The sequence below is a fragment of the Paroedura picta genome, chromosome 3 (genome assembly GCF_049243985.1).
Source record: "Paroedura picta isolate Pp20150507F chromosome 3, Ppicta_v3.0, whole genome shotgun sequence".
NCBI classification, from domain to species: Eukaryota; Metazoa; Chordata; class Lepidosauria; order Squamata; family Gekkonidae; genus Paroedura; species Paroedura picta.
The window spans coordinates 170,852,332-170,878,588 of NC_135371.1; the positions used below are offsets into that span (position 1 = coordinate 170,852,332).

The 26,257-nt window shown below is 56.3% G+C and overlaps 1 protein-coding gene across 2 annotated transcripts in view; it reads left to right on the forward strand.

The window, feature by feature from the left end:
- Positions 1-26,257, forward strand: part of KCND1 (potassium voltage-gated channel subfamily D member 1) — a 64,662-nt gene that overhangs the window by 6,884 nt on the left and 31,521 nt on the right. The window contains exons 1-2 of one of the 2 annotated variants that reach the window (XM_077329490.1): positions 213-407; positions 1,228-3,013. In XM_077329490.1, coding sequence (XP_077185605.1) covers positions 1,899-3,013 — 1,115 coding nt within the window. In that variant the 5' untranslated portion in view covers positions 213-407; positions 1,228-1,898. Of the gene's footprint in view, positions 1-212; positions 408-1,227; positions 3,014-26,257 lie in introns of those variants that run through there. The other variant, XM_077329491.1, reaches the window with a different exon arrangement.

Consider the following 26,257-nt stretch of genomic DNA (forward strand, 5'->3'; position numbering starts at 1 on the left):
CGCGCCTCCGCCGCCCGCGATGCAGCCCCTGGCGGCTGCCAACCCGCCGCTCCCCCCCCTCCCCACTTGCCGAATGCAGCGCGCCCTCCCTCCCTCCCTCCCCCCGCGCCCTCCCTCCCTCCCTCGCTCGCTCGCTCGCTCGCTCCCTCGCACGCGGCGCCGGCAGGCAGGCAGGCAGGCAGGCGGGTGGGCAGGGAGGGCGTCAGGCGGGCAGGGCGGGCGGCGCAGGCAGACGGGCGAGCCGAGGGGAGCGATGAGGAGCGGCGGCGCCCGGGGGGCCACGGGAGCCCTCTCGCCCACCAGCCGCCACCTCCCCCCTCCCTGCAGCCGGACAGCACGGAGCCCAGGCGGGGGGCTGCGCGGGACCCGCGGCCGCCCGCGCCCCGGACGGAGCCAGCAGCCAGGGGGTAAGAGGAGCCCGCCCCAGGCGTCGCCCCCCACCCACCCCAGCACCCTCTCCCCACCCCAGCGCCGCGTCTTTCTGCCCCTCCGACCGGAATCCCACCCACCCACCCACCTGCTCTAGCCCGGGGGGAGGGGGGAGGCTTACCCCTCTTTGGGTGCCAAGGGTCTTGCCCCTGCCTAAGGGAGGGGCCTTTTGCCCCATTGCAGACGGGAAGGCTGAAGGGCCGCTTGATCCGGGAGGGGAGGGGTTAATGGGAAAGTTTGTTGTGGCCCTGATGGGGTTGCATAGCTCCCTTATTCACCCCCCCCCCATTTCTCTAGGGCGACCTCCCTCTTGGGTCCCCATATACGTCCCTTGAACACAAACCACCTTTTCCCCCCCTGCCCCCCACGCTTTTGGCATGGCGTCCTCAGCATGATTTCCCTTGAATGTACCTTTTTGGCTCCCCTTCCTGTAGGACAACATGATCTAGGAGTCAGCCTTTGAACGCCCCACCCCCCCTCCCAAGCATGCAGCCTGAGAGCTGGGGGGGGGGGGAGACTAGCCAGAACTTGAACCCAAGCCCTGCAGTTCTGCCAAGTCCTGTTCTCAGAGAATCCTGCAGGCCCTGTCTCACTGCTCAGATCCTGCTTTCCTCCCCAAACTGGAGACGGTCTGGATTGCTCCTTAGCCAAGCATGGACCATGTTTCTCCTACGTGATTTCTGGTTTTTCAATGGGAGAAACTTCAGCTTGTCCTGAACTTCAGAGCTGCCGCAGTTGCTGTTCTTTCTCACGGGGTTTTGCCTGTCCCTCTTTTTCTTCCCCTCCCATGCCCCACAGCACTGCGTAACCTGCCCCGATCAAAGTGACTCGATCAGCTGAGACGCCCTTCTCTCCTGCCGCCTACCCGTCCGGTTCTCTGTTTACTGGGAAGAGAGGAGCCAAGAAAGGAGCGGATGGCTGAGAATACAGCAATATCTTGCAGATTTTTCCGAGAGTAGATTCCACTCTGGCGAGTGCTGGACGGAGGCCCATGGACTGGTTTGTCCAGCGCTGGAGGAACCATGGAGGTTTCCTTTCCCGCTCTATACTCACCTCTCCCAACAGCTCCTGAAGCCGTGACAACAGGGCCAGTGGGGCAGCCTCAATATGTCTGAGCCCTCTTTGTTGGAAACCGCATTTTGTTACGTCTGTTGAAAAAGAACTTGGCTATCACTGTACTTTGCAGGAGGAGTTTCTCCTCCTAAGGCTCCCGTGCTGGGATCGTATTTGGGCATACCTCGAACTCTGTGCCCAGGACGGGATGGTGGATGGCCTGCTTGTACCCCTGCCAGGGCTGTGGAGCCCACTGCCCCCTTAGTCAAAGAAAGTGACGGCCATCAAAGCTCTTCTCTCCAGCTTTTCTTTTTGCCCCAAGTCTTTGCCGGGGCCGTCTGCGGAGCTCAGCTAGGGTCGGCTCCTTGATTCAACGATTTATGACCGACGCCCTAATCCGCTGACTCAGCACAACAATGGCGGCTGGAGTGGCCACGTGGCTCCCTTTTGCCCGGGCGGCAGCGGTGGGCTGGCTCCCACTGGCCAAGAAGCCCATGCCACGGCCTCCCGTCGACAAGCAACGCCGCAGCGACGAGATCTTGGTGGTCAACGTCAGCGGGAAACGCTTCCAGACGTGGAAAAACACCCTGGATCGCTACCCGGATACCTTGCTGGGCAGCTCGGAGAAGGAGTTTTTCTACGACGAAGACACCCAGGAGTACTTCTTCGACCGCGACTCCGAGATGTTCCGCCACATCCTCAATTTCTACCGGACCGGCAGGCTCCACTACCCTCGCCACGAGTGCATACAGGCCTTCGATGAGGAGTTGTCGTTCTACGGCATCATCCCGGAGCTGATCGGCGACTGCTGCTTGGAGGAATACCGGGACCGCAAAAAGGAGAACGCCGAACGCCTCGCCGAGGACGAAGAAGCGGAGATCGCCACCGACACTGCCTTGCCGCCCGACAGCACGTTCCGCCAGCGGCTCTGGAGGGCGTTCGAGAACCCCCACACCAGCACGATGGCGCTGGTCTTCTACTACGTGACCGGGTTCTTCATCGCGGTGTCGGTCATCGCCAACGTGGTGGAGACCATCCCCTGCCAGCCGCGCCCCGGACAGAAGAGGAACCAGCCCTGCGGAGAGCGCTTCCCCAGCGCCTTCTTCTGCATGGACACGGCGTGCGTCCTCATCTTCACCTTCGAGTATCTCATGCGCCTCTTTGCCGCCCCGAGCCGCTTCAAGTTCATGAAGAGCGTGATGAGCATCATCGACGTGGTGGCCATCATGCCGTATTACATCGGGCTGGTGATGCCGGAGAACGAGAACGTCAGCGGGGCCTTTGTGACGCTGAGGGTCTTCCGGGTCTTCCGGATCTTCAAATTCTCACGTCACTCGCAAGGGCTGAGGATCCTGGGCTACACCCTCAAGAGCTGCGCCTCGGAGCTGGGCTTCCTCCTCTTCTCCCTCACCATGGCCATCATCATCTTCGCCACCGTCATGTTCTACGCGGAGAAGGGCACCCAGGCCACCAACTTCACCAGCATCCCCGCCGCCTTCTGGTACACGATCGTCACCATGACGACCCTCGGGTGAGTCGCTCGTGTTCGGGACGCTCCCGAGGGGCGTGGCCTCGGCACCGTCGCGTGGTGCGATCTGCGGTCTCATGAAGCCAGGAAGTCCCAGGCACATGACCCTTCTTAAGGGGGCGGGATTTCCGGTTTCGCCTTGACCTCAGGTAGCAGCGGATTGGATGGGGCTGGTCCGCCAGCAGTAACTGGGCATGACGACTCATGAACATCAGTCTAGGTATAGTCAACCCTTGGAACTTGGTGGCAACCTCAGGGGAACGGCTTATTGGCCCTCCAGGGCAAACCAGTTGTTTGTGTGTGTCTAAAGTGTGTGTGTGAAGCCACCAATGTGTGGAGACTCCAGCAAGGGTCCTTCTTAGGGGTCTCTCTTTTTAGAGGTCTCTCTTCTTGGAGGTCTCCGTACTTAGCTTCTGAGATCTGACGCGATTTGGCTCCATTGGTTGGCCCCCAAATAAAACAGGTGTTGGGGAAAACGGACCCCTGGTCCAATCTAGCTGGGGGCACCTCTGATGTTCTGGCTGTTCAGGTGAGGAGAGAACTTGTGCTCCCTTATACCCGGTTGGTTTCGATATTCTCGTGACGCTGTCTTGAAGAGGGAAGCGGAACAGGGTGGGAAGGCCGTGTCCCTCGAGTGGGTGCCCCCCCTCACAGAGTGGGAGGGAGTCCCTTAGTTCCGGTGAGCAAGAGTTGCAATTGGAAATGGGGGGGGGGGAAGGAGGGCCAGTTCTTAGGACAGGCGTGGGAGTTGACTTATAGACCATTTCCCCACGGATGAGAAGGCCTTCCATGAACCTAATACAGACGGGGAATTTATTTCCTTACCCTCCCCATACATTTCCTTTCCTGGCTTGTGTTATCGTCTTTTCCTAAAAACTATTCTACCATGTTTAGATCACAGCTATCTGCTGCGTTCTTTTAGAGCAGTCGTATCCCCTATCCTGAATTCCCTGTGGTATCCTGAAGTCCGATGTCCAAACGGCATATCTGGGGTGGTGTTTTTCTCTGACCCTCCGAAATGGATATTAGGATCCTGGTTTTTTTTTCCATGTTGGTTATCTCAAGGGAAATTCTTTCTTGGGTTTGTTGACTGGGTGGGGTGGGGGTGGTCTGGCCTGGGCTTGACATCTTTCCTGACAGCAGAGCTGGAGTCAAAAACCTGGGCGGCCTCATCAGATTTCCACCCCGGGTTTCCGTTCCAGTTCATTCCGTCGCTCTTTCGGGGTTCCCCAGAGGCTCTCCTCTCCTGAGAGCTTGCACTTAGATCTGTTAAACATTATTAATGAGGTAGCACATTAGAGGCCGTGGCACTGCTTTATTCAAAGAATCGACAGGTCCCTGTCCCCGAAGAGGTGACCATCTCAGTTCGGACAATTGGGCGGAGAGGGGACAAAAGGGTGAAGACAAGGCCACGTTCAACGCATGGGAAGATCTGGCCATGGGACTCCGTGCATGGGGGTGGGAAATGTGATTGAGTCGAAGCTTGTGGCAAACCCAGGGGGGGGTATTTATTTATGTATCATGCAGCATCCAAATACTAGCCAGGGTCAGTCCTGCGTAGCTTCTGAGACCTGTCAGGATCTGGCTTGCCGGGGGTCTCCCAGGCCAGGACCCCCTGTGGGATTTTCAAGGCAAGAGAGGGAGAGAGGAGAAGAGTTGGGCTTTCTGCCTCACTTCTCACTGCCTGAAGGAGCCTCGAAGGGGCTCACCATCGCACTCCCTTCCTCTCCCCACCACAGACAGCCCGGGACCTAGGTGGGGCTGAGAGAGCCCTGACGTTACTGCTCAGTGAGAACAGCCCTATCAGGACTGTGATTAGCCGAAGGCCACCCTGCTGGCTGCATGTGGAGGGGGAGCGGGGGATCAAACCTGTCTCACCAGATTAGAAGCCGCCGCTCTTCACTGTAACCCCAAGCTGGCTGGTGGTTTGCCTTCGCCTGCCTCTGCGTGACAACCCTGCATTTCCTTCGAGGTCTCCCATACAAATACCTCCTTAGTTTCCAAGATCGGGCCAGTCTGGGCTACCTGGGTCACATGACAGGCTTTGGGGGCGTGTCCCCCTAGAGGAAGAAGAACAGGTTCTGCCACACCTTTCCCGCCCCTCCTTGCTTGGCCCCTTGGGGTGGGGTGGCAGCGGTTCTAGGATGCCATTTTGGACTGAGAGCCGGCATGGCGTCATGGTTAAGAGCAGTGGCTTCTAGTCTGTGGAACTGGGTTTGATTCCCCTCCTCCTCCTCCACACGCAGCCAGCTGGGTGACCTTGGGTTATTCACAGTCCTGTTAGAGCTGTTCTCGCAGAGCAGTTCTCTCGGAGCTCTCTCAGCCCCACCTACTTTGCAGGGTGTCTGTTGTGGGGAGAGGAAGGGAAGGCAGGCTGTAAACCGCTTTGAGACTCCTTCGGGTAGTGAAAAGCAGGGTATAAAAATCAACTCTTCTTCTTTCCTGACCTCAACCGTAGGCCTGGTGGAATGGCTCCATTTTACAAGCCCCTCCTGGAATGGTTTCAAACCCTGGAGGGCCCTGAGCAGCGGCCTGTAGACTGGAGAACTGGGTTTGATTCGCCCCTCCTCCTCCTCCTCCTCCTCCTCCTCCTCCTCCACATGCAGCCAGCTGGGTGACCTTAGGCTAGTCACAGTTCTTTTAAAGCTGTTCTCGCAGAGCTCTCTCAGCTCCACTAACCGCACAGGGTGTCTGTCGTGAGGAGAGGAAGGGAAAGGGGGTTGTTAGCCACTTTGGGACTCCTTCAGGTAAAAGACCCCCAGCTCCTCTTCTTCTTTTGCTTCAAGTCGGGGCTTGCACTCTGGCTGTATATCCTGGGCTGTTCTGTCTGCAGCCTGTTTCTTCAGGGCCTTTTGGATGCTTTGGGCCGAACCGCTCCGTGATTCTTTAAGCAACGCCGTTCTGGGCACGTGAGAAGCAGAGGCGGTTGCCTGCCTCTGCAGAGTCTCCCTTGGTGGCCTCTTTTCTCAGTGCCAACCCCGCTTAGCTTCCGGGATCTCAGGAGACTAGCGCCGTGCCCCCTCCCCTCCCCGGCCTTTCACAGGCCCTGTAGATGCGCGAATCATCCATTCCTGGCATCCCGTCCTGCAGGGACCGTAAGCAGTTTCTGAGCTGCGTGAGGCTGCTTGATTGTTTTCGGGAGTTGTGGGAGCTGGGCGTTCATTCAAAGTCCTTGAGATTTAAAATCCGTCCGGGAAGGGGGACCGAAACGCACCAGGAAAGTGGGCGGGCAGGCACCCAGAGGGACCGAGCTTTCCACGGGAACGTGAGAGAGGCTGACAAAATTACAACGTGGGGTAGAGAAGGGAGAGTCTTCTCCTGCCTTTTCCTGCAGGACGAGAACTCGTGGGCTCGCCATGACATTCATGAGCCGGATGGAAAGAAGGATTTCTTCACACAAAGAGTCACGAACCCGTGGGATTCCCTGCTGCAGGAATCGGTGGTGGTTAGAAGCGTAGACCGCTTCTAGAGGGGGTTGGGTGAACATCTGGAGCAGAACTCCATCCGTGTCCATTTTTAGGACATTTTGTCTGGGGCAGGGATGTTCCATCTACCTGGTGCTTGTGGGGGGGCACAGTGGGAGGATTTCTGGAGTTCCAGCCCTGCTGGTGGTCTTCCCGATGGCACCTAGATTTTGACCTCTGGGTGACACAGAGTTCTGGACTAGAGGGGCCGTTGGCCTGCTCCAACATGGCTTCTCTTATGCCCTTATGTCTGCAGCAGTGCTGTTCTGTATCCTTGGTGCTTGCGGGGAGGGGGAAGAGTGGGAGGGCTTCAGGAGATTTGGCTCTGCTGGTGGTCCTCCTGGTGGGTTTGGGCCACTGTGGGGCACAGAATGCTGAACTGGTTGGGCCATTGGCCTGATCCAACAGAGCTCTTACATTCTTACATCTGGGGCAGAGATGCTGTCTTCTTGGGGCTTGGGGGCCACAGTGGAGGGGGGTTCTGGAGTTCTGGCCTGCTGCTGGACCTCCTCTGGGGTTTGGCCACTGTGGGACACAGAGTGTTCGACTAGATGGGCCACTGGCCTGATCCAACAGTTCTCTAGACTACAGACCACTGGCCTGATCCTCTCATGTTCTTATGCCTGAAAGTGAAAAGGGGACCAAGAGAAGGGACCATGTTAACTAAGGCAGGGGTAGTCCCCCTGTGGTCCTCCAGATGTCCATGGACTACAATTCCCATGAGCCCCTGCCAGCATTTGCTGACAGGGGCTCGTGAGAATTGTAGTCCATGAACATCTGGAGGACCACAGGTTGACTACCCCTGAACTAAGGCTCCGAGCTCAGGAAATGATGTGATCCAGAGAGCTGTCGAGGCAGAGGCCTCCCGGTTTGACTAGGTGGTTTGTGGGTTTTAGCTTCCTTTTCAGGGTCTCCAGAAAAATTTTGGGGTTTTTTAAAATATGGGTACAAGCTCAGCGAAGGTGGGTACAAGCTCAGAGACATAGACCGCCATGCCCGGCTTCTTCTGCTATCCTAAAGAGAAACCCAGGGGAAGAATTGAGTCGGGGTGCCAGCTCTGGACCAGGAAACACCTGGAGTTTTTGGGGGTGCTGCCTGGGGAAGGGGGAAGAGACCACAGCGTGCTGGTGAGCCCATCTTGCAAGGCAGCCATTTTCTGCTGGGGTTTGGGCCTCTGCAGTCTGGAGAACTGGCGTAAATCCGGGAAAATGGCAGCCTTAAAGCTGCCTCGGGCTTCCAGGAAAGGACGATACAATCGTGGAGGGGTGGTGGCAGGAAGTCCCGCATGTCTCGTTGTGGTTTTGCCGTCTGCTCTGTGTCCTCCGTCAGGCACTCCCCAGACTCGCAGTCTGCTCTATTATGGGCCCTCCCATCCGGTTAGATGGACTCTTCCTCTGGGCATTGTGAGGTTCGCCCTCTTTTATGGTCTGGGTTGGGAAATACCCAGACATTTGGGGGGTGGAGCCTAGGGAGGGAGGGGTTTGGGGAGGGGAGGGGCCTGAGCAGGCTGTAATCCCCGCCTTCCCAAGTGGCCATTTTCTTCAGCGGAACTGATCTGTTATCTGGCGATCGACCGTAATATTGGGAGGCCTCCAGGTGCCCTCTTGGAAGTTGGGAACCCCACTCCCCATGGCTTCAGAGGCCTGACCGTTGCATGGCTGCCCCTGCAGTGGTCTGTTCTCTGCTTGTCTCAATGACGAGGGCATCATAATTCCCTAGAAAGGCTCAACACACCCCCTCCCCCCGCGCAAGAATTAGCTAGAGGTGACAACTGGTGAAGGGCAGGGGGAATACCCTGAAAACCTCTTTCAGACTCATCCTCTTTTCGGGGGCCGGTACTGGTCTTTGCCTGCCCGGTTTGTACCGCTGCAGCAACACAGCTTTCCACCCCTGGTTTGCCAATCTCCAGCTGGGGTCTGGAAATGTCCCAGAAGGACAATCCACCCCCCTGAGGAATACAGCAGCTTTGGTGGGTGGGATCGAGAGCACTGTCCCCCACTAAGGTCTTCCCTTCCCCAAGTCACTCCATCCGTAAGCTGTACCCCCAAATCGCCAGGGTTTTCCCAACTCAGAGCTGGCAACCTTAATACAAACACTCTGGGCTCACCTTCTCAATGGTCTTTTTGCATCCTTCCAAAAGGAGCAAGGGAACGTCTCAGCCGGAAGGGGACTGGGGAGACCTTTCGAAGTGTCCTCAGAAGCGGTCAGTTTTGGGGGGAGGCGCTCACCTGTCTCCATCTTGCAGGGGGTTGCCAACCTCCAGGTGGGGCCAGCGGATCTCCTAGAATGACAGCTGAGCTCCAGACAGCAAAGGACAGTTCCCCTGGAGAAATTGTCTGGTTTGGAGGGAGGATTCTTTGGCATTAGACCCCCTCTTTGGAGGGTGGCTTCACCCCCAGATTTCCAGGAACCTCCCAACCTGTACTGGCTACCCACTTGGAGCCAGGTGGTGCTATGGCTCAGTGGAAGAACAACTGCCCGGCATGCAGAAGGTATCAGGTTCAATCCCCTGCATCTCCAAATAAAAAAGGACCAGGCAGGAGGGGATGGGAGAGACCTTGGCCTGAAACCCTGGCTCAGTGGCAGAGCCTCTGCTTGGCCGGCAGAAGGTCCCAGATTCGATCCCCGGCATCTCCAGTTAAAGGACCAGGCAGGAAGGGATGGGAAAGACCTTGACCTGAGACCCTGGCTCAGTGGCAGAGCCTCTGCTTGACAGGCAGAAGGTCCCAGGTTCAATCCCCGGCATCTCCATGTAAAGGACCAGGCAGGAGGGGATGGGAAAGACCTTGACCTGAGACCCTGGCTCAGTGGCAGAGCCTCTGCTTGGCAGGCAGAAGGTCCCAGGTTCAATCCCCGGCATCTCCAGTTAAAGGACCAGGCAGGAGGGGATGGGAAAGACCTTGGCCTGAGACCCTGGCTCAGTGGCAGAGCCCCTGCTAGGCAGGCAGAAGGTCCCAGGTTCAATCCCCGGCATCTCCAGTTAAAGGACCAGGCAGGAGGGGATGGGAAAGACCTTGGCCTGAGACCCTGGCTCAGTGGCAGAGCCTCTGCTTTGCAGGCAGGAGGTCCCAGGTTCAATCTCCGGCATCTCCAGTTAAAGGACCAGGCAGGAGGGGATGGGAAAGACCTTGACCTGAGACCCCGGCTCAGTGGCAGAGCCTCTACTTGGCATGCAGGAGGTCCCAGGTTCAATCCCCGGCATCTCCAGTCAAAAGGTTTAAAGAGAAGGTAATCTGACTGACTGCCGGAGACCCGCCGCCGGAATAAACGGCCAGTCCAAGGCAGCTCTGTGTGCGTTCGTGTGCGAGGAAAGGTGAGCATTACAGAGATGGTGCCATTCTCGCTTCTGAACGAACGAGCAATTTCCCAGATAGCTGGAGAAAAGGTAGGGGGGGGGGAGAGAGAACGGGACTGTTGATTATCCTGCCAATTGGAACAGCTGCCTGTGAATTTCTGAACCGCGGGGAGAACCGAGGAAGAGGCTGGAGGGGACATCTAGTCTCCAGCCCCCCTGAAGAGGAAGCGGTGGGGGGGCTCTCGGGCCGCTCGGAGGCACTGCCGCAGTACTCCGGGGCTATGGGGCCAGCGCCATCTCCCAGGACGGCCAGCCATGGGGAGGGAAGCCGTTTCCGGTGAGTTCTGCCAACAAGCGTCTCTCTGCAGTGGGATTGTCTGCAGATTTCGAAGACGGTGGCCTGCAAGGAGCGCACGTTTGGCCGGGCCTGGTTTGGAAACCTGACAAGGAGGAAGAAACCCCGGATTTTGGGGGTCAGGCGGGGTGGCCCACCCGGATCCAGGCAGGTGGGAGACAAACAGGTGGGAGACAAACATCTTGCTTTCCCTCCCGGCCGCGTCCAAACTTAACGAGAAAATCCACCGGTTGCTGGAACGATTCCCCAGTGTCAGCACTGAGCAAGCAAGAACCCTTGGATCTCTCTCTCTCTCTCTGCCCCTCCAGTCTTTGGTCGGCCATTCCGCACAGCGGCCATCTCAGCACGCGTCTCTGTTTTCTACCAGGACGCCGTGCGTGTGTTTGTGTGTTTGTGTTTAGGGTGGGCCTCGCTCCTCCTCTTTGCCTGCCCCCCCCGCCCCCCGTCTGCCTCTGTTCCCGGCTCCTGCGGCCCAGCAGTTCCCATTATTGGGAAGCTTAATTAGCTGCCTTGTTCCCATCCGCTCAATTAAGTTTTAATAACTCGCCTAGGCTTGTGTGTGCCAGGGAGGCACCGCTGGCAGCAAACCGTCCCCCCCCCACCCCCCACCTCGACACTTCCCAGCATTGACAAACCGCCCATGCGAGACACCCTGAAGGGTATGGATCCGCAGCGGCTCCTGATTTGGCGGTGGAAAGGGGTGTTGAGGTATCCGGTCCTTTGCCCATCCTGGAGCCGGGCCAGGAGGCAGGGGTCTTTGGGGGCCCCTGGCCGAAAGTCACTTTTGCTGAGTCCAGTGGTTCTCAACCTGGGGGTCGGGACACCTTTGGGGGTCGAACGACCCTTTCACAGGGGTTGCGGCAGGGCAAGGAGTTTGGCCAGGGAGGGGGGCGCCATCTACACAACAGCCTTGCGGGGTAGATCGAGGTAGAGCGTTCGTCTGCCTGGAGCAGCAGAAAAGAGCGAGATTGGCATGGTGGGACAAGAGGCAGAACTGAACTGAGAAACCCCGGGGAAAAAATTATATACATTCATGTACAAGGGATCTTCACACCATTGGTCAGTTTTGGTTTAATCTCTGTGAAAGAACACTTGCATAGTTTTAGGGTTGGGGGTCACCACAATACGAGGAACTGGATTAAAGGGTCGCGGCATTAGGAAAGTTGAGAACCACTGGTTTAGTCGCTGGAGTCTTTTTGCTGCCAGCCTTGAGCATCTCGGAGGATGGGGGAATAACTGCAGATTTTGTGGGCGGAGCCCTAGGTGGGAAGGGGAGGAGCCTTGGGAGGGTACAGTGTTTGAGAGCTCACCTTCCAAAGCAACCATTTTCTCCAGGGAAATAAGGATGCCAGCCTCCAGGTGGGCCCTTTCCTCCAGGGGAACTGATCTCTGCAGTCTGGAGAGGAGCTGGAATTCCGGGGGATCCCCAGGCCCCACCTGGAGGCTGGCATCCCTGACCCTCAGTGGGGTCCAAGGCCACAGAGTCCCCCTCCCAAGCAGCCCTTTCCTCCAGGGGAACTGATCTCTGCAGTCTGGAGAGGAGCTGGAATTCCGGGGGATCCCCAGGCCCCACCTGGAGGCTGGCATCACTGACCCTCAGTGGGGTCCAAGGCCACAGAGTCCCCCTCCCAAGCAGCCCTTTCCTCCAGGGGAACTGATCTCTGCAGTCTGGAGAGGAGCTGGAATTCCGGGGGATCCCCAGGCCCCACCTGGAGGCTGGCATCCCTGACCCTCAGTGGGGTCCAAGGCCACAGAGTCCCCCCTCCCAAGCAGCCCTTTTCTCCAGGGGAACTGATCTCTGCAGTCTGGAGAGGAGCTGTAATTCCAGGGGATCCCCAGGCCCCACCTGGAGGCTGGCATCCCTGACCCTCAGTGGGGTCCAAGGCCACAGAGTCCCCCTCCCAAGCAGCCCTTTTCTCCAGGGGAACTGATCTCTGCAGTCTGGAGAGGAGCTGGAATTCCAGGGGATCCCCAGGCCCCCCCTGGAGGCTGGCATCCCTGACCCTCAGAGGGGTCCAAGGCCACAGAGTCCCCCCTCCCAAGCAGCCCTTTCCTCCAGGAGAACTGATCTCTGCAGTCTGGAGAGGAGCTGGAATTCCGGGGGATCCCCAGGCCCCACCTGGAGGCTGGCATCCCTGACCCTCAGTGGGGTCCAAGGCCACAGAGTCCCCCCTCCCAAGCAGCCCTTTTCTCCAGGGGAACTGATCTCTGCAGTCTGGAGAGGAGCTGTAATTCCAGGGGATCCCCAGGCCCCACCTGGAGGCTGGCATCCCTGACCCTCAGTGGGGTCCAAGGCCACAGAGTCCCCCCTCCCAAGCAGCCCTTTTCTCCAGGGGAACTGATCTCTGCAGTCTGGAGAGGAGCTGGAATTCCGGGGGATCCCCAGGCCCCACCTGGAGGCTGGCATCCCTGACCCTCAGTGGGGTCCAAGCCCACAGAGTCCCCCCTCCCAAGCAGCCCTTTCCTCCAGGGGAACTGATCTCTGCAGTCTGGAGAGGAGCTGGAATTCCAGGGGATCCCCAGGCCCCACCTGGAGGCTGGCATCCCTGACCCTCAGTGGGGTCCAAGGCCACAGAGTCCCCCCTCCCAAGCAGCCCTTTCCTCCAGGGGAACTGATCTCTGCAGTCTGGAGAGGAGCTGGAATTCCGGGGGATCCCCAGGCCCCACCTGGAGGCTGGCATCCCTGACCCTCAGTGGGGTCCAAGGCCACAGAGTCCCCCCTCCCAAGCAGCCCTTTTCTCCAGGGGAACTGATCTCTGCAGTCTGGAGAGGAGCTGTAATTCCAGGGGATCCCCAGGCCCCACCTGGAGGCTGGCATCCCTGACCCTCAGTGGGGTCCAAGGCCACAGAGTCCCCCTCCCAAGCAGCCCTTTTCTCCAGGGGAACTGATCTCTGCAGTCTGGAGAGGAGCTGGAATTCCAGGGGATCCCCAGGCCCCCCCTGGAGGCTGGCATCCCTGACCCTCAGAGGGGTCCAAGGCCACAGAGTCCCCCCTCCCAAGCAGCCCTTTCCTCCAGGAGAACTGATCTCTGCAGTCTGGAGAGGAGCTGGAATTCCGGGGGATCCCCAGGCCCCACCTGGAGGCTGGCATCCCTGACCCTCAGTGGGGTCCAAGGCCACAGAGTCCCCCCTCCCAAGCAGCCCTTTTCTCCAGGGGAACTGATCTCTGCAGTCTGGAGAGGAGCTGTAATTCCAGGGGATCCCCAGGCCCCACCTGGAGGCTGGCATCCCTGACCCTCAGTGGGGTCCAAGGCCACAGAGTCCCCCCTCCCAAGCAGCCCTTTTCTCCAGGGGAACTGATCTCTGCAGTCTGGAGAGGAGCTGGAATTCCGGGGGATCCCCAGGCCCCACCTGGAGGCTGGCATCCCTGACCCTCAGTGGGGTCCAAGCCCACAGAGTCCCCCCTCCCAAGCAGCCCTTTCCTCCAGGGGAACTGATCTCTGCAGTCTGGAGAGGAGCTGGAATTCCAGGGGATCCCCAGGCCCCACCTGGAGGCTGGCATCCCTGACCCTCAGTGGGGTCCAAGGCCACAGAGTCCCCCCTCCCAAGCAGCCCTTTCCTCCAGGGGAACTGATCTCTGCAGTCTGGAGAGGAGCTGGAATTACAGGGGATCCCCAGGCCCCACCTGGAGGCTGGCATCCCTGACCCTCAGTGGGGTCCAAGGCCACAGAGTCCCCCCTCCCAAGCAGCCCTTTTCTCCAGGGGAACTGATCTCTGCAGTCTGGAGAGGAGCTGGAATTCCAGGGGATCCCCAGGCCCCACCTGGAGGCTGGCATCCCTGACCCTCAGTGGGGTCCAAGGCCACAGAGTCCCCCCTCCCAAGCAGCCCTTTTCTCCAGGGGAACTGATCTCTGCAGTCTGGAGAGGAGCTGGAATTCCGGGGGATCCCCAGGCCCCACCTGGAGGCTGGCATCCCTGACCCTCAGTGGGGTCCAAGCCCACAGAGTCCCCCCTCCCAAGCAGCCCTTTCCTCCAGGGGAACTGATCTCTGCAGTCTGGAGAGGAGCTGGAATTCCAGGGGATCCCCAGGCCCCCCCTGGAGGCTGGCATCCCTGACCCTCCGTGGGGTCCAAGGCCACAGAGTCCCCCCTCCCAAGCAGCCCTTTCCTCCAGGGGAACTGATCTCTGCAGTCTGGAGAGGAGCTGGAATTCCAGGGGATCCCCAGGCCCCACCTGGAGGCTGGCATCCCTGACCCTCAGTGGGGTCCAAGGCCACAGAGTCCCCCCTCCCAAGCAGCCCTTTCCTCCAGGGGAACTGATCTCTGCAGTCTGGAGAGGAGCTGGAATTCCAGGGGATCCCCAGGCCCCACCTGGAGGCTGGCATCCCTAACCCTCAGTGGGGTCCAAGGCCACAGAGTCCCCCCTCCCAAGCAGCCCTTTTCTCCAGGGGAACTGATCTCTGCAGTCTGGAGAGGAGCTGGAATTCCAGGGGATCCCCAGGCCCCACCTGGAGGCTGGCATCCCTAACCCTCAGTGGGGCCCAAGGCCACAGAGTCCCCCCTCCCAAGCAGCCCTTTCCTCCAGGGGAACTGATCTCTGCAGTCTGGAGAGGAGCTGGAATTCCAGGGGATTCCCAGGCCCCACCTGGAGGCTGGCATCCCTGACCCTCAGTGGGGCCCAAGGCCACAGAGTCCCCCCTCCCAAGCAGCCCTTTCCTCCAGGGGAACTGATCTCTGCAGTCTGGAGAGGAGCTGGAATTCCGGGGGATCCCCAGGCCCCACCTGGAGGCTGGCATCCCTAACCCTCAGTGGGGTCCAAGGCCACAGAGTCCCCCCTCCCAAGCAGCCCTTTTCTCCAGGGGAACTGATCTCTGCAGTCTGGAGAGGAGCTGGAATTCCAGGGGATCCCCAGGCCCCAACTGGAGGCTGGCATCCCTGACCCTCAGTGGGGTCCAAGGCCACAGAGTCCCCCCTCCCAAGCAGCCCTTTCCTCCAGGGGAACTGATCTCTGCAGTCTGGAGAGGAGCTGGAATTCCGGGGGATCCCCAGGCCCCACCTGGAGGCTGGCATCCCTAACCCTCAGTGGGGTCCAAGGCCACAGAGTCCCCCCTCCCAAGCAGCCCTTTTCTCCAGGGGAACTGATCTCTGCAGTCTGGAGAGGAGCTGGAATTCCAGGGGATCCCCAGGCCCCAACTGGAGGCTGGCATCCCTGACCCTCAGTGGGGTCCAAGGCCACAGAGTCCCCCCTCCCAAGCAGCCCTTTCCTCCAGGGGAACTGATCTCTGCAGTCTGGAGAGGAGCTAGAATTCCAGGGGATCCCCAGGCCCCACCTGGAGGCTGGCATCCCTGACCCTCAGTGGATCCAAGGCCACAGAGTCTGCTTTTGGAGGGTGGTCTCTATGACACTGTACCCCACTGAAGCCAGTTCCCCCCACAAATCTCTCGCTGCCACCCCCAAATAATTCCCAACCCAGAGCCAGGCACCTTGTTCCCACGCCAGACTGAGCTGCACCTGGCTCTCCCCTGGGGGAACTCCCCCCATCTCCCCCCCCCCAACGAGGGCATCTTGTCTCCTCCCGGCCCCCTCTCCGGGTGTGTGTGTTTGTGTGTTCCCAGCGAGGGCTTCCCCCAGCCCCGACGCCGCTTGGTCAGCGATTCCGAGCTCTTATTGTTTGTTGCTGAGTAATTTCTCTTTATGGGCAAAGTCACTTAACGTGTAACCGAGGGGAAGGGAATGAAATAAATAAATTTCCAGGCAGTGAAGGAAGCGTCCGTAGGAATTGAATTATTTATGGCCGGGCTAGGGAGAGTGAGAGCAGACTGCCAGCGAAAATGGAATCCTGATCAAACCCTCGTCAGGAGGAGGCTGGGGGGCCGGCCCCCGATGGAACGCCGTGCAGGCGGGCAACACCGGACCCCCAACGCCCCCCCCCAGCACGTGGCTCAGTGACTTGGGTGCACAGGGTGGTCAGGGCTGAGGTGTGCCACATCTGTGTGTGGGCAAGCACGAAGTGGGTATGCGAAGATTTCATGCGTCATGATTGAACGTCTGGTTCCAGCAAGACGCTGGGCAGGAGTGTTTTAAACCAGCATTTGTGAGAACCTCAGAGCGCTTATGCCGGATCAGGCCAGTGGTCTGTGGAGGCCAGCATCCTGTTTCCAGTGGGGGTCAGGGGCCTTTAAGCAGAGCCAGTAGCTGTCACTAGCTGGGTCCTTCCCAGTAACTGAAACCTGGGAGGTCTTCCTCTAGGGTTGCCAAGTTCCTGGTGGGCACTGGAGATCTCCCAGAATTAGAACTGTCCTCCACCTAGGAGCAGACCGGGGGTCCATCTGGTCCAGTGTCCTGCCTCACACAGTGGCCAACCAGTTCCTCTGGAGGGCCAGAAACAGGGCACAGAGGCCTAGGACTTCATGAGAACAGCAGAAGAGCCCTGCTGGATCAGACCAGGGTCCATCCAGTCCAGCACCCTGTCTCACACAGTGGCCAGCCAGTACCTCTGGAGGACCAGTAACAGGGTAGAGAGGCCTTAATGAGAATATAGGAACTGGCGAATGAGACCAACCAGTTCCTCTGGAGGGTCAGCAACATAGATGCAGAGGCCTTCATGAGAACAGCAGAGGAGAACTGCTGGATAAGACCAGCGGCATGTAAGAACCAGCTCTTCTTCTTCTTCAGTGATATCAGTGCTCTCTCCGCCTCACCCACCTCACAGGGTGTCTTGTGTGGGGAGAGGAAAGGGAAGGCGACTGTAAGCCGCTTTGAGCCTCCTTTGGGTAGAGAAAACCTGCATATAAGAACCAACTCTTCTTCTTCAGTGATATCAGGGCTCTCTCAGCCTCCCCTCCCTCACAGGGTGTCTGTTGTGGGGAGAGGAAAGGGAAGGCGACTGTAAGCCGCTTTGAGACTCCTTCTGGTAGAGAAAAGCGGCATATAAGAACCAACTCTTCTTCTTTTCGAAGAGCGACAACGAACCCTGATCTGAATGCCACGCTCCGTACCGCAGTCTCAAGGGTTTCCTGTTTCCCCGGCGAATTGCAGCCGAGCAGACGCATCCAACGCTGACTTGTAGGCAGAGTTGATCCCTGGCACCTCTCTTGTTAGAAATTTATCGATGGCCCTCTGTCCTTGCCTTCCCAGTGCCAAGTTTTTACGATCTGCAGAGTGCTTTTAGGTGATTGTCACAGATCTGGCGGAAACGCGTGGGCGGGGGAATTCGAAACCTCTGAGCAGGGACTTGTGGCCTGGTGTAAAGGGGAGGGTTGCTGTTTCCCTGGAAAGGGCCTATAATGGTGGACGGGGGGGTTGCCAGCTTCCAGGTGGGGCCTGGAGTTCCTTGGGAATTCCAATTTACACCTACATTACAAAGATCAGTTCCCCTAGAGCAGGGGTAGTCAACCTGTGGTCCTCCAGATGTTCATGGACTACAGTTCCCATGAGCCCCTGCCAGCAAACGCTGGCAAAATGTAGTCCATGAACATCTGGAGGACCACAGGTTGACTACCCTGCCCTAGAGGACACAATTCCCCCCCCCTCTTTAGGAACCTCCAGGAATTTTGCAGGCCGTGGTTGGCAACATTAGGGCTCAGGAAGGCCGTTTGACCTAGGCCTCGCTTTCAGGGAGGGCCTCCAATATAGATTTTGGGTGGTATTTCCACCCAAGGAGGCCAGTCCCCCAGTCTCAGAGATACCCTGATGGGATCCAGAGAAGAAGCCCATTGTCAAACCTCCACCCCTATCTCTGGGGATGCCAACCTTCAGGTGGGGCCTGGAGAGCCCCTGGAATCACTGCTGATTTCTTGCTGACAGGGAACAGTTCTCCTGGATAAAATGGCTACGTTGGCCAATGAACCCGATGGTATTTAGGCTCGTCAACTTCCAGGCAATGCTGGAGATCAACTGAGATCAAACCCCATCAAACGTCAAAGGTCATCAAAGCCCCTCCCCATATGCTGTCCCCCTGATGGTCCCCGAAATCTCAAAGAGTTTCCCAACGTGGAACTGGCAATCCTAGGAGATCGGCTATGATTCTGGGCGATTCCCAGGTCCCACCTGGAGGCTGGCACCCCTTGAATCCCCTTGAATGAGCAATAGGGTTGTGAGTGTCCTGCAAAGTGCAGAGGGTTTGAACGAGATGGCCCAGCCAATCAATCCCCTCGAATTCAGTTGTAGTTCACAAAAACATAGGAGAAATAAAACTGATTGGCTGTTTGGGCAAAGGATTATCATATGGCTGTATTTGGACGTCGTGACACAGTTTACTAATTTAACAGGATTAATTTTTGCTTTACATTCCCACCATCACGATGGTAGTTCATAGTCTGGGGAAGAGTGCTTGCACTCGAAAGCTCACGCCTTGAATGAATCTTTGTTGGTCTTAAAGGTGCCACTGGACTTCAGACCAACACGGCTACCTATTTGAGTCTGTCCAAGTGGTCTCTTTTCTAAGCTGAACGGTCCCTGTTTCCTCCTAGAAGAAGAAGAAGAAGAAGAGTTGGTTCTTATATGCCGCTTTTCCCTACCCGAAGGAGGCTCAAAGCGGCTTACAGTCGCCTTCCCATTCCTCCCCCCACAACAGACACCCTGTGGGGTGGGTGAGGCTGAGAGAACACTGATATCACTGCCCAGTCAGAACAGTTTTATCAGTGCCGTGGCGAGCCCAAGGTCACCCAGCTGGTTGCATGTGGGGGAGCGCAGAATCGAACCTGGCATGCCAGATTACAAGTCCGCACTCCTAACCACTACACCAAACTGGCATTCGCTGGCAGGGGCTCATGGGAATTGTAGTCCATGGACATCTGGAGGGCCGCAGTTTGACTACCCCTGCTCTTCGGGGAGGGGATCCAGCACTTTTGCCGTCTTGGCCACCCTCCTCTGTGCTTTCCCCAGCTCCGCAACGTCCACCTGTAGCCTCCGAGGCTTTTTGGCCCAGCTCCACCGGCGGAACAACGCCAGCAACACCCGTCCTCGGGGGCACCGGTCCTTGTGTGCAGGAAACCTCGCAAAAAGTCTCGTCAAATTTTATCACACTGAAAGAATTCTGAATCCCAACGATTTCCGTGTCGCTTTTCGGAACTGCTGAAAGCAGCACAAACGGACGGGCAATTTCATGCACAAAAGGGGCGCTTTTCTTTCTTTTCTTTTTTTTTTAAGGAAGAAAAGCTTCCTTTCCAATCCTTCTTGCCAGGGCTCGGTTCCAAATTCAATAACAGTGTGTGCTCAGGGAACAACCAAATCCTGCACCGGAGAAAGCTGACTTCTGCGTCCTGCATAAATAACGCCAGCCCGCATAACTTAATGTAATGTAATTTATTCCGGTTGTGAGATGTGTTACGGCAAAGAGGTTCCTAGCACGGAAGCCGCCAGGTTAACTTCTGGAAACTGCAGCCTGCCGCCCCTCTGCATTGTGCGATTTCCACGGGCATCTCCCAGAATGCACCTTTCCTGCATTAGGATTGCAGCATTGGAGTTAAATCAGGGTTACCAACTCCAGTTTGGGAAATCCCTGGAGATTTGGGGCGGGATCTCTGTGGGTTGTAATGCTGTGGAGTCCTCTCTGCAAAGCAGCTATTCTTTCCAGGGGAACGGAGATGTAAATCAGGAGAACAGTTCTAAGGAGATCTCCACCTCCCACCGATCTGCAGCCCTATCTGCCTCGCATACCTTAGCCAAAGCACACCGGGACCAAAAGAGCTTGGAAAAAATAGCACACCGGGACCAAAAGAGCATGGGAGAGAATTAAGTGCACCCCTATCTCTGAGAGATGTCTCTAAAATGTAGTCCCAGCAGCCCTATCTAGCTTGCATGCCTTAGCCAAAGCACACTGGGAGCAAAAGAGCTTGAAAAAAATAGCACACCGGGAGCAAAAGAGCAGTTTGGGGAGAATTAAGTGCACCCTGTCTCAGAGAGATATCTGCTAGTTTGGAGCCAGTTTGGTGTAGTGGTTAGGAGTGCGGACTTCTAATCTGGCATGCCAGGTTTGATTCCGCTCTCCCCCACATGCAGCCAGCTGGGTGACCGTGGGCTAGTCACAGCACTGATAAAACTGTTCTGACTGAGCAGGAATATCAGAGCTCTTTCAGCCTCACCTCCCTCACAGGGTGTCTGTTGTGGGGAGAGGAAAGGGAAGGCGACTGTAAGCCGCTTTGAGCCTCCTTCGGGTAGGGAAAAGCGGCATATAAGAATCAACTCTTCTTCTTCTTCTTCTAAAACGTGGTACCGGCTACCCTATCTTCCTTCCATACCTTAGCCAAAGCACACCGGGACCAAAAGAGCTTGAAAAAAATAGCACACCGGGAGCAAAAGAGCAGGGGGGGAATTAAGTGCACCCCGGTCTCTGAGAGCCATCTGTTGAAACGTGGTCCTGGCGGAGGAATCAACGATAGCCTGAGTTGATTAATCTAGCAATTAAGCCAATTAGGGCCGGCTTTGCGGTCCTTCCTGCCGGCGAGGCCGGAATGCCAGACCATCGCTTTGCCAGGCTACTGCCGTGGGCTGTCGGTAGGTTTCTGACTCATCCCTCTCCTTCAGCAAAGGGACAGGAAGGTTGATGCTTTCGGGAGGACGTGAAGTAATGCAACCCTCCCCCACACACACACACACAAGGGAGACACACGCTGACAAACCGAATTATCTCTTCCATGCACACACGCCGGCTTCCGCTGCCCCAGAACGGCAGCCGGTGCCACCAGCAATTCGGCCAGGGGATTTGGTCTCCAGGCTCCGGCCTTCGCAATTGGCCAAGCGCGCCGTCTTCCCGAACTGGCTGGCCTTGAAGAGCTCCCCTTCCCCTCCACGCACACCCCACCTCGGAGCAGGGCAGCAGGGCCTTGCCGGTCCACGATTTCCCCCCCCCTCTCCGTCACTCCTCACCCCCTGCGCCGTGGCAAGCTGCAACACAAGGTGACTGCCTCCGCTTTCCAGCGGAGCGGAAGTTCTGCAAGCCGGTACCTGGGGATCAGATGAATATTTCATGGCTTCCGTATTTATAATCCGTGCCAGCAAAATAGATCTTTCTCCAGCGCGGAGGGGAGGGATTCTCGGTGTGCCTTTCACTCCTCTTGCCGACTCCTTCCCAAATCTTCTCCCGAAGGTTTGCAGAAGGCAAACCGAGGCCGAGTTCTGGAATTAGCTGGGATGCCAGCCTCCAGGCGGGAGCTGGGGATCTCTTGGACTTGCAGCTCATCCCGGGATGACAGAGTTCAGTTCCCCTGGAGAACGTGGATGCTTCGGAGGGGCAAAGGACGGCACTGTACGCCGTGGAGCTCTGTGTCCTCCTCAGTCTCCAGCCCCCAAATCTCCAGGATTTTCCCAACCTGGAGCTGGCAACCCTAGCTCCTCATCCTCCAGCAGCGTCCAGGGGAGGCCTGGAAACAGTTTCTAATGTAAGGTGACCAGATTGTACCACTTTTGGAGGGACATCTGGGGGCACCTGGCAAATTGTACTTAGGTTGAAAGTAAAAAATATATATTACGGTACTATCTTTGCGTTCCACGAGTTCTATGAAAAATTTTGTTGCTCCATATAGACCAGATTTTAATCAAGAACCCCCCCCCCTGTCAATGGTGTCCCGCTTTACCAATGTTAAAATCTGATCACCTTATTCTAATGGCCCCTCTGCCTTCGTCTTGATTTTTCCAGCCGGATGGACAGAGGATCAAGACTGCGTAGCTCAGAGAGAAAGAGTTTCATTCTGAACACTGGAGCTGGTCACTGCTTAGTTAGAAAGGTCCCTGTAAATATTCTCCCTAGACCTCCTTGGGATTGGGAAATTCCTGGAGGTTTGGGGAGGGACCTACAGTGTCCCTCTCCCTTCCCCACCAAAACAGGAGAGAAAAGGGAGACAAGGAACATGAGAGCTTCTTAGTTCTTCTAGTTCCTGACGTATTTCACTAGGTACGTCATCGAGGGATCTAATAGAGTTGCCAACTTCTAGGTCAAGACCTCTAGCTCTTAATCCAGGCGATAAAGATTAGTTCCCCTGGAGAAAATGGTGACCGTGGAAGGCGGACTCTATAGGCCTTTCCGCACATTAGTAAAAACAGCATTATGCTTTGCGCTTCCCAGCCCTTCCTCACCTTTTTGCTGTCTCGCCTTTGTCTGCCGTCTTTTCACACATCTCACCCTCCACATCTGCTACTGGAAATGGCAGGAGAGAGCAATGCGCCTTATATACATCACAACCCCGCCTCTCAGTCAATTCTGGCAACCAATCCCCTTCCTCCATTGACTACAATGGGAATATCGGCTTTTCCCAGGGCCTGGGGGGGTGAAGGTTTGAGGTACAGCCTCCAAACATTCAGGGTACCTCTAGGAGCCTCTTCCCTGATGTCCCTCCAAATTTCAGAATGATTGGTCCAAGGGATCCACATCTAGGGGCTCCCAAAGAAGGCGCCCCCATCCCTCCATTAAGGGACAGATTCTCTTTTGGATATAATAGAGAGATTATATAGAAGAAGAAGGCACCTTCTTCGGGAGCATCTACCAATAATGATTGGTCCAGCTCACACCTGGAGGTTGGCAGCCTTAGGAGGGAGACTATCGCGGGGGTGGGGGGGATGCTCACGGAGATAGTGAGAGGGCCCAGAAGAGAACGTGCCAGACTCGAAAGCCAGTTTCCTTGGGATGTGAATTCCGAGTGACTGAAAGGATTTTTAATTTCCTCGAGATGCTCTCCCGTCGCGAAAAGCCGCTCTTAATGGCATAAACAAATTAGAGAACGAAGTCTGAACACGAAGGGCGCACGGAGCATTAGCTAATTCCCCTTGGCAAGGAGCAGAGGGGCCTTTCCCCCGCTCCCACCATCAGGAGCAGCGGTTCTCACTGGAGCTCTCCTGGAAATTATTCCCCTGACTGGGCTGAGGCAGGGAAGGAGCCAGGCTAGGAGGGCAAATGTGCGGTTCTGTCAGATGGATCAAGGATGGCCGATTTGGTTGGATAGGCCTTTTTTCTCCGCCCCCCTTCATAGGGTTGCCAGTCCTCAAGGTGACGGCTGGAGATCTGCTATTACAACTTATCTCCATGCAATGGAGAACCGGTGGGGTGTCGTGGTTAGGACAAGTGGACTCTAATCTGGAGAGCTGAGTTTGATTCCCACTCCTCCACATGCTGGCAGCTGAGTGGCCTTGGGCCGATCACAGTCCTGGTCTCACAGAGCAGTTCTCCGAGAGCTCTCTCAGCACCACCTCCCTCACAGAGTGTCTGTTGTAGAGAGAGGAAGGACTGACAAAGTGGCGTTTGTCAGCCACTTTGGAGCTTCTTCGGGTAGTGAAAAGCGGGGTATGGAATAACCAGCTCTTCTATTATTAGTTCACCTGGGGGGAAAAGCTGCTTTGGACGGTGGCCAGTAAAAGCCCAATGAGTCCATGTAGACTCAATAAGCAGTTTAATGAGGGAACCTCCTAACAGGAGAGTGCCTATTTCCAACAGAATAACAAACAAGACCCGGTTAATTACCCTTGTTTCAATATATTTCATCAGTGTATACTGATCAGAGCATCTTTATTGGCATAATTACTAGATTCCTTAGTAAAAGAGTTAATATACATATGGAGATACAATATACAGAGGGCCAGCTTAAGTCAACTACATCTCTAAATAATTTGGTCCCTGCTTGATTCAAATACAAAAAAAATGTTCTCCAGAAACTTCTAACAGAAACTTAGCTATCTTCACAATTTGGGTTGAATTCTCCTCATTCAACACCTTGCTTATGGCAAGTTTCTCATTTACACCCAATATGCATTTCTTGAAATAATCTGAGAAGGGCTGGCGAAATTTTGAGAATTCTACAGTCAAATACACTGTGTATAATGTCGCAATTTGCATCAAAACATCCTTAGCTTAGGCCTTTTTCAGCCCGGCTTATTGCACAAGCTGCCAGCCTACTGGAGGCTGAGGAGACCCGGATCTCCTCACCCGTAAGTTGGCATCCCCTAATTGGATTTTGGAGGCTGAGGAGACCCGGATCTCCTCGCCCATAAGTTGGCATCCCCTAATTGGATTTTGGAGGCCGGGGAGACCCGGATCTCCTCGCCCGTAAATTGGTATCCCCTAGTTGGATTTTGGAGGCCAGGGAGACCCGGATCTCCTCGCCCGTAAATTGGCATTCCCTAATTGGATTTTGGAGGCCAGGGAGACCCGGATCTCCTCGCCCGTAAATTGGCATTCCCTAATAGGATTTTGGAGGCCAGGGAGACCCGGATCTCCTCGCCCGTAAATTGGCATTCCCTAATAGGATTTTGGAGGCTGGGGAGACCCGGATCTCCTTGCCCGTAAATTGGCATCCCCTAGTTGGATTTTGGAGGCCGGGGAGACCCGGATCTCCTCGCCTGTAAATTGGCATTCCCTAATTTGATTTTGGAGGCCAGGGAGACCCGGATCTCCTTGCCCGTAAATTGGCATTCCCTAATAGGATTTTGGAGGCCGGGGAGACCCGGATCTCCTTGCCCGTAAATTGGCATCCCCTAATTGGATTTTGGAGGCCAGGGAGACCCGGATCTCCTCGCCCGTAAATTGGCATCCTCTAGTTGGATTTTGGAGGCCAGGGAGACCCGGATCTCCTCGCCCGTAAATTGGCATCCCTAGTTGGATTTTGGAGGCCGGGGAGACCCAGATCTCCTTGCCCGTAAATTGGCATTCCCTAATAGGATTTTGGAGGCCGGGGAGACCTGGATCTCCTTGCCCGTAAATTGGCATTCCCTAATAGGATTTTGGAGGCCAGGGAGACCCGGATCTCCTCGCCCGTAAATTGGCATCCCCTAATTGGATTTTGGAGGCCAGGGAGACCCGGATCTCCTCGCCTGTAAATTGGCATCCCCTAGTTGGATTTTGGAGGCCGGGGAGACCCGGATCTCCTCGCCCGTAAATTGGCATCCTCTAGTTGGATTTTGGAGGCCAGGGAGACCCGGATCTCCTCGCCTGTAAATTGGCATCCCCTAATTGGATTTTGGAGGCCAGGAAAACCCGGATCTCCTCGCCCGTAAATTGGCATCCCCTAGTTGGATTTTGGAGGCCGGGGAGACCCGGATCTCCTCGCCCGTAAATTGGCATTCCCTAATTGGATTTTGGAGGCCAGGGAGACCCGGATCTCCTTGCCCGTAAATTGGCATTCCCTAATAGGATTTTGGAGGCCGGGGAGACCCGGATCTCCTTGCCCGTAAATTGGCATCCCCTAATTGGATTTTGGAGGCCAGGGAGACCCGGATCTCCTCACCTGTAAATTGGCATCCTCTAGTTGGATTTTGGAGGCCAGGGAGACCCGGATCTCCTCGCCCGTAAATTGGCATCCCTAGTTGGATTTTGGAGGCCAGGGAGACCCGGATCTCCTCGCCCGTAAGTTGACATCCCCTAATTGGATTTTGGAGGCCAGGGGGACCCGGATCTCCTCGCCTGTAAATTGGCATCCCCTAGTTGGATTTTTGAGGCCAGGGAGACCCGGATCTCCTCGCCCGTAAGTTGGCATTCCCTAATTGGATTTTGGAGGCTGAGGAAACCCGGATCTCCTCACCTATCTTCCAGCAAACAGCTTCACGGTTATTCCGGAGGGACAGCTGTTTCCCATACCGCCCTGAGAATCTTTAATCAATGGCCCATGTCGGGCCCTCATTTTGGTGCGATGGCATTGCCGGTCTCTTCCTCTTAGAAGCGTTTGATTTATCCCTGCTCCCATTAAATTAGTAATGTCATTTCTGAGCGTATTTTATTACATAATAGCAGATCACTTTAGTTAGATTAATGATGATGCTATATAAGCTATTTAGCTTCCTGCCGCCTTCTATCACCAGACCCCGCTCCCAAGGGAAGGCTTCTTCGCCGGAGAACAGAACGCTCTGTCAGGCTGGGTTGGATCAATCCTCAACTGGGCCAGGGTCCATTTCGGACTCTGGGCAGAACCAGATGTGGCGGGCAGCTGTGCAGAGACAAAAAGCTGGAAAAAGAAAGGGAAACTCTACCGAATCACATTTTCCTCTTAGCTATGCTCTGAGACTGGAACTTTGGAGGATGAATTTTCTGGCATTGTGACCCAACAAAGTTCCTCCTAGGATTGCCAGCCTCCATGTGAGACAGAAAATGTCCGGGCCTTACATGAGGCCAGACATACCTCTTTGGGGCCAGGGACCACCAACGGGTTGGTGTTCGAAGAACGGACAGTTCTGTGTGATTATGTGATTTCTTCTTCTTTCTCTCAACTAAG